This window comes from Macaca thibetana, chromosome 14 (genome assembly GCF_024542745.1).
Source record: "Macaca thibetana thibetana isolate TM-01 chromosome 14, ASM2454274v1, whole genome shotgun sequence".
In the NCBI taxonomy this organism is placed as follows: domain Eukaryota; kingdom Metazoa; phylum Chordata; class Mammalia; order Primates; family Cercopithecidae; genus Macaca; species Macaca thibetana.
Window position 1 is genome coordinate 28,597,748 of NC_065591.1, and position 12,127 is coordinate 28,609,874.

Consider the following 12,127-nt stretch of genomic DNA (forward strand, 5'->3'; position numbering starts at 1 on the left):
GATGAATAAAAGAAAGAAACTTGTTGAACATGGAACGGTTCTGTACAACAGGCCATGCTTTCCAAATTTGCGTTGGTCATCAGATTTTCATCAGTCTAGGAAGTGAAAAACTTATGTATGCCTTGAATACAAAAAGTGCTCAATATACATCTAACCAAATTGAATTGATGAAATGGACCTCCAAATTCTTCAAGCTACTAAGCTTATATTTTTAGGTTTGATTCATTTAGTAAATATTTATTGAACCCCTACTTTACTGCAGGATCTTTTCAGGGGTTGGGTCAGCTGCAATGTAAAGGCAGACTGGGTTCATGCCTTCTTGTAGCTCTTGTTCTAAAGGGAGAGTCAAATAATAAACAAAACAAGGGTGCACAGTGATAGCGATGGAGGCTTGTGGGGAAAAGATTAAACAGGGCTGTCAGAGAGAGACTCTGGGAAGATATATTTCACCTACGGTCTGAATAATAACAAGGATCCAGCCAAATGAAGACCAGGGAAGACCAATCAGAAGGAAAAACAAGAGTGAAAGCCCTAAGGTGGAAAGAAGGCAGAGTGTTTGAAAAACAAACAAAAAAAATACAAACTGGCCAGAACACAGTAAAAACTGAGGAAGATGGTGCTAGATGAGATTGGAGAGTCACGTAAGGGCCATATTACATAAAGCTGGGTAAGTCATGGTGAGGAGCATGGATTGCTTTTTTACATATGGAGCAATATTTTTCTAGAAAATTCTCAGTAAGGTTGTCTCTGTCACATTATTTCATGTTACCGTGTTCACTTACCATCAACTTCCAAGAAGCAAGCAAATGAAATGAAAATGTGTTTTTCCTTAACTTTTTCGTATGTTTATTCAACCACAGTAACTTAACACATAGGGAAAAGTTCTTTTTTAAAAGAACTTTTAAAGAAAGAGGATACTGTCCAGGAGCAGTACCTCACACCTGTAATCCCAGTGCTCTGGGGGGCCAAGGTGGGAGGATCACTTGAGCCCAGGAGTTCAAGACCAGTCTGGGCAACATAATGAGACCCCGTCTCTACAAAAATATTAAAAATTAGCTCGATATGGTGGCATGCACCTGTGGTACCACCTACTCAGGAGCCTGAAGTGGGAGGATCGCTTGAGGCCAGAAGTTCGAGGCTGCAGTGAGTTATAATCATGCCACTGCACTCTAGTCTGTGTGATAGAGGGAGATTTGTGTCTAAATAAACAAATAAACAAAATGAGAATATAGTTGTATGTGTTTGGAGGAAAATAAAAGATAATCATTGACAAAGGAAATTGAGGAAATTCAATATTGGAGCAGAATTTTTCTTCTTCTTCTTGTGCTATGCCACACAAGATGGATCCTGAAAGTAGAAAGATCCCTCAGTGTGTCACCATGCTGAACAAGCCAGGACTGGTGCTATAGGCTTGAAGTGATATTTTCCACTTCTGTTTAGTTCGTGTTGCACTGGTCACATTATTTAAAGGTACTTTTAAAATTTTTGTGTTCTTCCCTCCCATTTTGGTGTATACACCCAGATGCTTCTCCTTATCTTCTACTCTTTATTAATCTTATTTTCGTTGCCACAACCTAATCCATGTGAGCATTTTCCATCCTTACAAGTGCAGGATTACTTGGTTAGGGTTTGCCAACCAGTGTAAAACATACCATTTCCATCAATTTAAGAGATTGCTAAGACTGAAAGGCAGTCATGAAGAAGTATTTGCTAGTTAGGGCAAGGGTAATGGTACAATGGAGACAAAACAATTTCATTCAAATGCTTTAAGGGGCTCATTTTCCACTGTCACTTTTGCCATAATACACAATTTCCCCTCAAATAATTCAGGGATCAAAAATTGTCAAGAGGAATGAAGCCAAGACATAGTATACCAACCCTACAGATAAAAATGTTCCACCTGCCATCTTCTCTGCCTAGTTAAGTAATTAACTACTTCACTGAAATGTAGTTCTTTGTAAACACTTAAAAAGGTGGTTTTGTTTCTTCGATTATAAAACTATTTAAGTCCATAAAATGGAGATGTTGTAAAAAATGTTGAAGTCTTGGCCAGGTGCAGTGGTTCACACTTGTAATCCCAGCACTTTGGGAGGCCAAAACAGGACGATCACTTGAGGCCAGGAGTTAGAGACCAGCCTGGGAAATATAGGGAGACCCTGTCTCTATGGAAAAAAAAAAAAAAAAAACAGTTTTAAAAAATCACCAGACATGGCAGCTCACACCTGTCGTCCTAGCTATTCAGCAGGCTGAGGTGGGAAGATTGCTTGAGGTCAGGAGTTCGAGGCTGCTATGATTGTGCCACTGAACAACAGCCTGAGTGACAGAACTTTTGTCTCTTAAAAAAAAACAAAGTCTTTTTTATTGAAACTACCAAAATGCTATATATAGAGAACCAAAAGAGTATCCAATCCTGTTAACAATTATATAACAAGGTTATCTCAAGTCAAAGAGTACAGAGATTGCACACTAAGATCTTGTCTTAACCTCACAATTCCTCTCATTTCCACATTGCACTAGTCAAAAATCCTCGCTACTTCTGCTCCCAGATCTCATCAAATCTATGCCCCCCGCTTTTACCCACACAAACTATCCTTTGAACTTGTCTCCCTATTGACCTATATTCATTTTACCTCTCACATTCACGCTGAAGTTATCTTTCTGAAATACATTTTTGATTGTGTTATTCCTCTCATGAAAACATTAAATAGCTCCATATCAACTAGAGAATAAAGTCTACAGTACACAAGGCTTGCAGAATCTGGCTCCAATCTACATTTCTAACTTCCTCTCCTGCAGTTATCCTGTTTATCCCATAAAGTAGAAAACTATGGTTTTACTTTAACCAAGCAATAGTTTGTCACACTCCATTACACCTCTGTGCACTATTCCCTTGGACTGGAATGCTTTTCCCCCTCTACTGCCTCAAAAAATCCTACTAATTCTTTACAACCAAGCTTAAACATCAGCTTCTCTGTAAGGAGTCCCTAGTTCTCCAAAACATAATTTTAAAACTCCAACATGCTTTGTCCCAGTAGCTCTTGGTATACACCAGTCTCACAACAAAGATTACCCTCGACTACGGTGTTGTCAAATACAAATATGCATGCCACATGTGTAATTTCAGATTTCCTAGTGGTCTCATGATAAAGGAGAAAAGAAATTGGTGAATTTTAATAATATATTTTATTTAACTATTTAATCAAAAATAGTACCATTTCAACATATACTAATACAAAAAAATAACAAGAAATTCACAGTTTTTTCACTACTAATTCTTTGAAATCCAACACATATTTTGTACTTGCAGCATATTTTAAATTCAGACACTAAGCTGTGATAGTTAATACTGAGTGTCAACTTGATTGAAGGATGCAAAGTATCGTTCCTGGGTGTGTCCGTGAGGGTGTTGCCAAAGGAGATTAACATTTGAGTCAGTGAACTGGGAGAGACAGACCCACCCTCAATCTAGATGGGCACCATCTAATCAGCTGCCAGCGTGGCTAGAATAAAGCAGGCAGGAGATGGAAGAGCAGACTTGCTGAGTCATCTGGCCTTCATCTTTCTCCTGTGCTGGGTGCTTCCTGCCCTCAAACAATGGACTCCAAGTTCTTCTGCTTTTGGACTCTTGGACTTACACTAGTGATTTGCCAGGGGCTCTCAGGCCTTCGGCCACAGACTGAAGGGTGTACTGCCAGCTTCCCTCCTTTTGAGATATCGGGACTCTGACTGGCTTCCTCGCTCCTCAGCTTGCAGATGGCCTATTGTGGGACTTCACCTTGTGATCGTATGAGTCAATTCTCCTAATAAGCTTCTATATTTTTATATATATACATCTTATTAGTTCTGTCCCTCTAGAGGACCCTAATACACTAAGCTGTTTTCCAAAATAACTGATCTGCATTTACATTTCATAAAATTTATAATTGAAAAGGTAGATTCACATACCTAAATTGTTCTAAATGTACTTGAAAGTTTTCTAATAACTGAATCAAATATCATTTATTTTGAATTAAAATCAAAATTAAATAGCTGAAAATCAGTTTCTCAGTCATAATATTGCAAGTACTCTAGTGTACTAAAATGCAGCTAGTGGCTATTACATTGAACAACATAGCTCTATTATATTTGTGTATACATCTCTCTTCCCTACTTAATTGGACCATGTCTAACTTGCCTGTATCCTCCCCACTGCCTAAAGCTTGAACACACAAATGGAGCTTTATGAAAGCTTGTTGAATAAGTAAAAATAAATGTGGAAGTCACTTGACCCTAGGGCAACATGAAATCAAGAGCGTTCTTTTGTAAATAACATAAATGGAATTTTTATGAATACTTACACACATTGACACACACACACACACATAAGCACAAGTACATGCATACAACCACAGGCCTGCAGCATTATCCACAATAGCCAAGATATGGAAACAACCTAAATGTTCATTGATGGATGGATAAAGAAAATGTAGTATATACATAAAATGGAATACTACTCAGCCTAAAAAAAGGAAATCCTGCTATATGCGACAACATGGGCAAACCTGAAGGGCATTATGCTAAGTGAAATAAGCCAATCACAGAAGGACAAATGCTCCATGTCCACCTACATGAGTTATCTATAGAAGTCAAACTCATAGAAGCAGAAAGGAGGACGGAGGTTGCCATGGTTTAGGGGAAGGGGGAAATGGAGAGTTGCTGTTCAGTGGGTATAGTTTCAATTATACATGAATACATTCCAGAGATCTGCTGTACAATACTGTGCATATAGGTAACAAGATTATATTGTACACTTAAACATTTAAGAGAGCAGAGCTCATGTTAAATGTTCTTACCACAAAAAAAAAGAAAAAGAAAAAGAAAACTAATAGTGAAAAACAAAACAAAAAAAATTACTCTGGTGTGGGATACTGATAGCAAGGGAGTCTACGTCAGGGAGATGCAGTGGGTGTATGAAAACAGTGCTATCCTCCTCAATTTTTCTGTGAATATAAAACTGCTCTGAAAAACAAAGTGCACTTAAAGAAGAAAAGAAAATCAGTTAAGTTTAAGTACATTCAATTTGTTACTAATTCCTATAATAATAAAAATTACTTGAAACATATTACTCCCCCTTCCTCTGGGCCTTCATCTCTCTTTTCTCCTTCCCTTAATGCATTTATGGGTATGTTACATAATTAGCATTTCATAATGCATTTTTATATTCTCTAGTTGTTTTGCCTTCTCAAGTTGTATTTTAAGCTTCTGGAGATAGAGCTCATTCCTTGTGTTGTGGGAAGTCAGGGACCCCGAACAGAGGGACCAGCTGGAGCCGTTGCAGAATAACAATTGTGAAGATTTCATGGACATTTATCATTTCCCTAATAATACTCTTATAATTTCTTATGCTGTCTTTACTTCAATCTCTGAACATAAATTGTGAAGATTTCATGGACATTTATCAGTTCCCAAATAATACTCTCATAATTTCTTATGCCTGTCTTACATCTCTTAATCCTGTTATCTTCGTAAGCTGAGGATGTACATCACCTCAGGACCACTATTGTACAAACTGATTGTAAAACATGTGTGTTTGAACAATATGAAATCAGTGCACCTTGAAAAAAAAACAGAATAACAGCGATTTTAGGGAACAAGGGAAGACAACCATAAGGTCTGACTGCCTGCGGGGTCGGGCAGAATAGAGCCATATTTTTCTGCTTGCAGAGAGCCTATAAACAAACATGCAAGTAGGGAAGATATAGCTGAATTATTTTCCTAGCAAGGAATATTAATAATTAAGATCTTGGGAAAGGAATGCATTCCTGGGGGGAGGTCTATAAACGGCAGCTCTGGGAGTGTCTGTCTTATGCGGTTAAGGACTGAAATATGCCCTGGTCTCCTGCAGTATCCTCACGCTTATTAGGGTGGAGAAAAAATCCCGCCCTGGTAAATTTGAGGTCAGACTGGTTCTCTGCTCTCGAACCCTGTTTTCTGTTGTTTAAGATGTTTATCAAGACAATATGTGCACAGCTGAACACAGACCCTTATCAGGAGTTTTTGACTTTGCCCTTTGCCTTGCGATCTTGCTTTGCCCTTTGCCTTGTGATCTTTATTGGCCTCAGAAGCATGTGATCTTTGTTCTCCTTTTGCCCTTTGAAGCATGTGATCTTCATGACCTACTCCCTGTTCGTACGCCCCCTCCCCTTTTGAAATCCTTAATAAAACTTGCTGGTTTTGCAGCTCAGGGGGGCATCATGGTCTTACTGACATGTGATGTCACCCCCAGAGGCCCAGCTGTAAAATTCCTCTCTCTGTACTCTTTCTCTTTGTTTCTCAGCCAGTTGACACTTAGGGAAAATAGAAAGAACCTATGTTGAAATATTGGCAGCAGGTTCCCCCAATATCCTTGTACTTTGTAACTGTTACACACATGGTTTAATGGTAATAAAGAAATGTAATAATTTAATGTATGACATATCATCAATTCTCAATGCCTTTTTTCAGTAAAGCCTTTCCCAATCAATTCCAGAAGCCAAATCTCTCAACAACACTCACATTGATAGCACTATCTCTGGACCTAGCTAGGACCCAGACCTACTTCATATTAGCAATTTTTCTCTAATGTGCCACAATGTGTTTTCATGTGCAATTGTCCTTGACTCTCAAGGAAGTAGGATCATGTTTCTGACCTTTGGTACAGCACCTCACATCACCTAGTGCAATGCTTTCATCAAAATGGATCCCTCCATAGATGCTGCTTCCTGTTCCCATTTCCCACTCCCATCTCCTCCAACCAGGCACAAGATGCAGCAACAACATGGCAAGAGAGAATTTTGTAAGGGCTGCAATCTCCTTGGCCTTATTGCTCTATATCCCTAATAAAAGGTAACTCTGATAAATGAGTGCACATATGTAAATTTCCACAAAGGAAATTATAGTAGGTTTATCTTTTATTCTAATGTTGCTTGAATAAGAACAAAATTAAAATAAGCACACACGCACAAAAAAAATGCCTCTGTGAATCAGTCACAGGGTTCCTCTAAGTCTGGGCTGGTGTCCTTTCTCTTCTGCTTGCATAACTCTTTGATGGTCTCTATCTCTGCAGGACTAAACTTGGAGGTTAGTGTCACATTGTCATAGTCAAATTCTTCATCAAGTGAGAAGGGTTGAACTTCATCTCCAAGTATCTATAAAAGGTAACAAAGGAGGAAAAAACATACACAATCATTGTAAATGAAGATAAAATTGAGAAAATTAACTCCCTAGTAATATTTAATTACACCTTTTTTCAGACTTCAGCACTCTCAGCTGATTAAGCTGTTTTTAAGTAAAGGAATAAATTCAATTATTCAGTTTGACCTAATTTAAGCCTCTTAATATGCCCCATTTATACCATGCTGTATCTGAATGAATATCATTAACTAATGCTGCCCAAGGCAAGAATCAGAAAGTCTCCCTTGCATACACTCATTATACATTTTACCACTTGTAGTGTTAGGACTAGAGAAGCATACAGAAAAACCAACAGTTATATTAAAATGTGAGAAAAATATACACTAAGATTTTTTATCAACCTTAAATAGATTTTCACCATTTGCCAAAAAAGATCTATATTAATAAAACATAATTTTTTAAAGATAAAAGTACACTACATTGAATATACTTCTTCAGATAATACCTATAAATCTTGGCTAATAACAGTAAAACTTGAAACATAGCTTAAATTTAAAAGTCCAGGATCTCTTTTTTCCTGCCAAGAATTTAAAAATATCAGTTTATCTATAAGTAAAGTGTTACAAAGAAATGTAATAATTTTGAATCTATTCATAATTTGTGAGTTTTAAAGACTTCCTAAAGGAAGGCAGATAAAAAAGCATATTTTCCAACAAACGAAGAGTATGCCTTAAATCTCTTGTATCACACCCTAAAAAGCCTCTCCAAAAACAAATGGTGTGTGATACAATGAAATCATCCAGTGCTTCTATGTAGCTCTACAATATGTATAGTGATGCTGAAATAATTGAAAACTATGGTTTATGCAAGAATGAAAAAATGTCCCAAAGCTATAATCAGCTTTAAATATTCTTGCATGGAAGATGATCTCATTGAGTGGCTTATGCAATGTTGGTAAAAATGTAGCATGTAGCTCAGAAACTATCTGCTGTTACTAAAGGTGAAAGAAAAAATAATGAGTAGTTATCTCCTACCTGTTCCGCAAGTTATGTTTTGAAGTTAGGTGTGCAGTGCTAATAGCAAACGCTCAGCCATTTATCATCCTTTCTTAGTAAAATCAACAGGAGAACAACTTCTGGAGATGTGCTTATTTCCTCTTTATTAGAAAGGACCTTAGTGCTTTTCTGACAAAACTGCCACTGAGTTTCCATGGTGAGTTTCCACCATGTGCCAGCCCTGATACTAGGAACCACATCGCATCAGCAGTGATATTCAAACAACCCTACCGGTAGTCACTGTTACCCCTACTTTATAAAGCTCTGAAAGGTTAAGTAACTTGCCCAAAATACAGAGTTAGTAAGGGAGAGAAACAATATTTGAATCCAGGGTAATCTGCTTCAAATAAAGCCTCACCTGCTCAACAGAAACATCAACAAGAATCAACCTTGAAGTTTTCACTAAGCCAAGTCATAGCTCTTTGGAGAGAAGACCTTTTCTAAATAAGATGATCAATTCTCACAGCCTACCATTAGAAAACTGTACTCAAGGCTACGTGTAATACCAGGACTAGCTTTTAAAACCCAGCTGTATACAAAAAGCAAATCAGCCTGCAAGGCTGATTTTGATCACTTTCTGAGATCGAATTTATCATCAACACAGCCAAAGTGACAGTGGGACAGTCTTGCTTAGATGGCTCAAATGCAGAAACACACACACACAATGACACAAGATGTTCATTTCCTGAATGTTAAGTGTTCTTGCTGTCTCCAGCTCTACTCAGCAGTAAGTACTGAGGCCTGCAGGCTTGGTTGGCCACAACCCCTTCTGGAGCTGATTCTAGCTGATCCTGGTAAAGCATAAGGAGGAGAACCTGTTTCCACCAATATATTCAGTCTGATGGGAATTTTGCTGCCTTTTCATGCCTGGGTAAAGGCCTTTCATCACATGTCTATTAAGCTTCAAGCTGCCTATACCTGCATATGTCCCCTATACTAGGTCTTTAAATTCTACCTTGAAACCTCTAAAACTTGCCTACACCTTACTAGCCATCCCCACTAGATGCAGTCACTTTGTCTTCACCCACTTCTCACTTAGGGGTTAGGAATACAATTTCAAATTAGACAAATCCCTTTGCCATATTAAAATCTCAGTGACACCATACCATGCCCCCAACTCCCTCTACAGAACACAAATAACCTCAATTCCCACCTCCCTCCCCTTACCTCTTCACTCAATAAACATTTATTATATAGCAGATTCTGAGAACATAAAGTGATTATAGCAAAATCTATGTCTACAAGGTTTCATAACTTCAAGGAGAAGACAGAAGTGTAGGAATGATTTCAGTATCACGTGCTGTGCTCTCCAGTACAGGAATGCAAAAAAGGGAAACAGAAGCACAGAGAGGAAAGTGCAGAAGCTTCATTTACTCTTCTATTTTTCTTTTTTTTTTTTTTTTTTTTTTTTTTTTTTTTTTGAGACAGAGACTCCCTCTGTCACCCAGGCAGTAGTGCAGTGGTACGATCTCAGCTCACTGCAACCTCCGGCCCCCAGGTTCAAGCAATTCTCCCGCCTCAGCCTCCTGAGTTACTGGGACAACTGGCACATATCACCAGGCCTGGCTAATTTTTGTATTTTTAGTAGAGACAGGGTTTCACCATGTTGGCCAGGCTGGTTTCAAACTCCTGGCCTCAAGTAATCCACCCACTGCAGCCTCCCGCAGTGCTGGGATTACAGGCATAAGCACCGAACCTGGCCTCTTACTCTTGATTGAGTTTTGCCACTCTCCAGAAAATCTTACTAGCCTCCCCACACATCACTTCACTTATTATCTACCTCATCCTAGCAACCCAGCTAAAGTAAGTCCTGTATTTCAGACTTACTTCTAAACTTTGATCAGGGTTCCCATGGCCGAGTTAGTTCTAGATACGGCCCAACCCATTGCCTTCTTAAGATTCTCCCTTCCCTGAGGTCTCAAACTACCCTGTGGCTGTAATATCCAAACTTAGGGGACTAGACATGTAGAAATGTATTTTTTTTTTTTTTTTTTTTTTTTTTTGAGACGGAGTCTCGCTCTGTCACCCAGGCTGGAGTGCAGTGGCCAGATCTCAGCTCACTGCAAGCTCCGCCTCCCGGGTTCACGCCATTCTCCTGCCTCAGCCTCCCGAGTAGCTGGGACTACAGGCGCCCGCCATCTCGCCCGGCTAGTTTTTTGTATTTTTTTTTTTTAGCAGAGATGGGGTTTCACTGTGTTAGCCAGGATGGTCTCGATCTCCTGACCTCGTGATCCGCCCGCCTCGGCCTCCCAAAGTGCTGGGATTAATGGAAATATCTTATTTGCCTTTAAGTTTTAATACATTTACATTCTTCTCTGTTATGGATGATGATTTTCTTCATCAGTCACTTGGTACTAACCATAACAATAACATGAAATAAAGTTTTCAGCAAGTCAGTAAAGATAATGTCAACACAAAGATTATTCATTTATAATACCCTTCAATGTATAAAAATATACTTAAAATATAAATTTCTTCACTAAGAAATGAAGGGTTATTAACAGCAGCTATTGTTAGATTTTTCTAGGCAATCAGTTAGATACTGAGATATTAAAGCAAGAAATAAAGAATAGTAATAATGTCACATTTGCAATGCCAAAACATGACATTCAGGACACTCTAAACCATTTTGGGGATATACTGTAATGTGACCAGTACATCCCTGAGTCGAAATGTCAGAGGAATAGCCTCCTGCAATCATTCAGATATTTTACATTCTTTCTACAAACTCTACCTTCCTATTAAATTCTAGTCACTGTGTTAGGTGCTGGGGATACAAAGATGAAGACCTATGTGAAATCACAAACAAATCATTAGAGTAAAATGTGGTAAGAACAGGGTGATAGGAACACAGAAGGAATACCTGACCCAGACTAAGTTGGAGGGGATTGGGAAGGAATCAGAGAAGGCTTCTTGGAAGAGGTGATATCTAAGCCGACTCTTAAAGGGTAAACATTAGTTTACAAGTTGACAGAGAAGAGCTTTGCTGACAGGGGGAGTTTCCGTGAGCAGTCCATGGAAATAAGATGCAGAATTTCGCATTTGTGAGTCTGAAAGTAGGTCAACATTGTCAGAGCACAAAGTGTAAGTTGGAGAGTGGCAAGAGACAAATATGGTGCCAAATCATCCTAGAGATGATGAAAAGTCACTGAAGAATTTTTTGAAGGCAGGGAAGACACTTGGTCATCTATGCATTTCAAATAAATTCCTTCATCCATTTAATTTTTATTAAGCACCTACAATGAGACAGGTGCTGGAGTAAAAAAAAAAAAAAAAAAAAAAAATTGCCCTGCCCTGTTGGAAATTATATGAGACAGATCACTATGAAGGTTAAACAGAAGGTAGATTTGAGCGGGATAAGCCTGGAGCCAGAAGAGTACTCAAGAACCTGCTAGAGCAGTTCAATAAGACATCATGAGAACAGGGGACTGGTAGCAGAGACTTGAAAAATCCATAGAAAGTGAAATTGGCAGCACTCAATAAGTGACTGAATATGGAAATGTAAGAAAAGGAAGAATGCAGAAAGGGAAGCAGGTAAAGCACAGTTTAATTTGAATGTACCTGAAGGAATCTAGATGAATTGAATATACAAACTTGAAACTGAAAAAAAAATAAAAAAAAAAAGGTCTGAAGCTAGAGATGTCAATTTGAAGATGAAGATGGATTCAAGTATGTAGGCTGTGAGGAACTGTATGTTAAGCACCGAACCCTAAGGCACACCAACTCATAAGTGATGGATGGAGAGAAAACCCAAAGGAGTCAGGGAAAAAACAATTTGAGAAATACGTAAAAAATCACAGAAGAAAAGTGAAGTGAGAACCAACGAAGCAAGAGTGCCAGAGGAAGGTCAATAGTGTCAAACATGGTAGAGAGATCCATTAAAAGGAAGACTGGAAAGTGTCCCCTGGATTTGGCAATCA

The 12,127-nt window shown here is 38.5% G+C and overlaps 2 protein-coding genes across 33 annotated transcripts in view; one reads left to right on the forward strand and one right to left on the reverse strand.

Annotated features, from left to right (window-relative positions):
- COMMD9 (COMM domain containing 9) overlaps positions 1–12,127 on the forward strand; it is a 1,186,740-nt gene that overhangs the window by 806,212 nt on the left and 368,401 nt on the right. Inside the window, exon 1 of one of the 26 annotated variants that reach the window (XM_050759476.1) lies at positions 11,201–11,204. The exons of the other annotated variants lie outside the window; for them this stretch is intronic. The gene's annotated coding sequence lies outside the window, so the exon portion shown is untranslated. Of the gene's footprint in view, positions 1–11,200; positions 11,205–12,127 lie in introns of those variants that run through there. 26 annotated transcript variants of the gene reach the window in all.
- The window catches only part of IFTAP (intraflagellar transport associated protein), a 59,608-nt gene continuing 54,392 nt past the window's right edge, over positions 6,912–12,127 (reverse strand). For all 7 annotated transcript variants that reach the window (XM_050759450.1, XM_050759451.1, XM_050759452.1 and 4 more), the window contains one exon: positions 6,912–7,166. In XM_050759450.1, the coding sequence (XP_050615407.1) occupies positions 7,002–7,166 (165 nt within the window). In that variant the 3' untranslated portion in view covers positions 6,912–7,001. The remainder of the gene's footprint in view (positions 7,167–12,127) is intronic.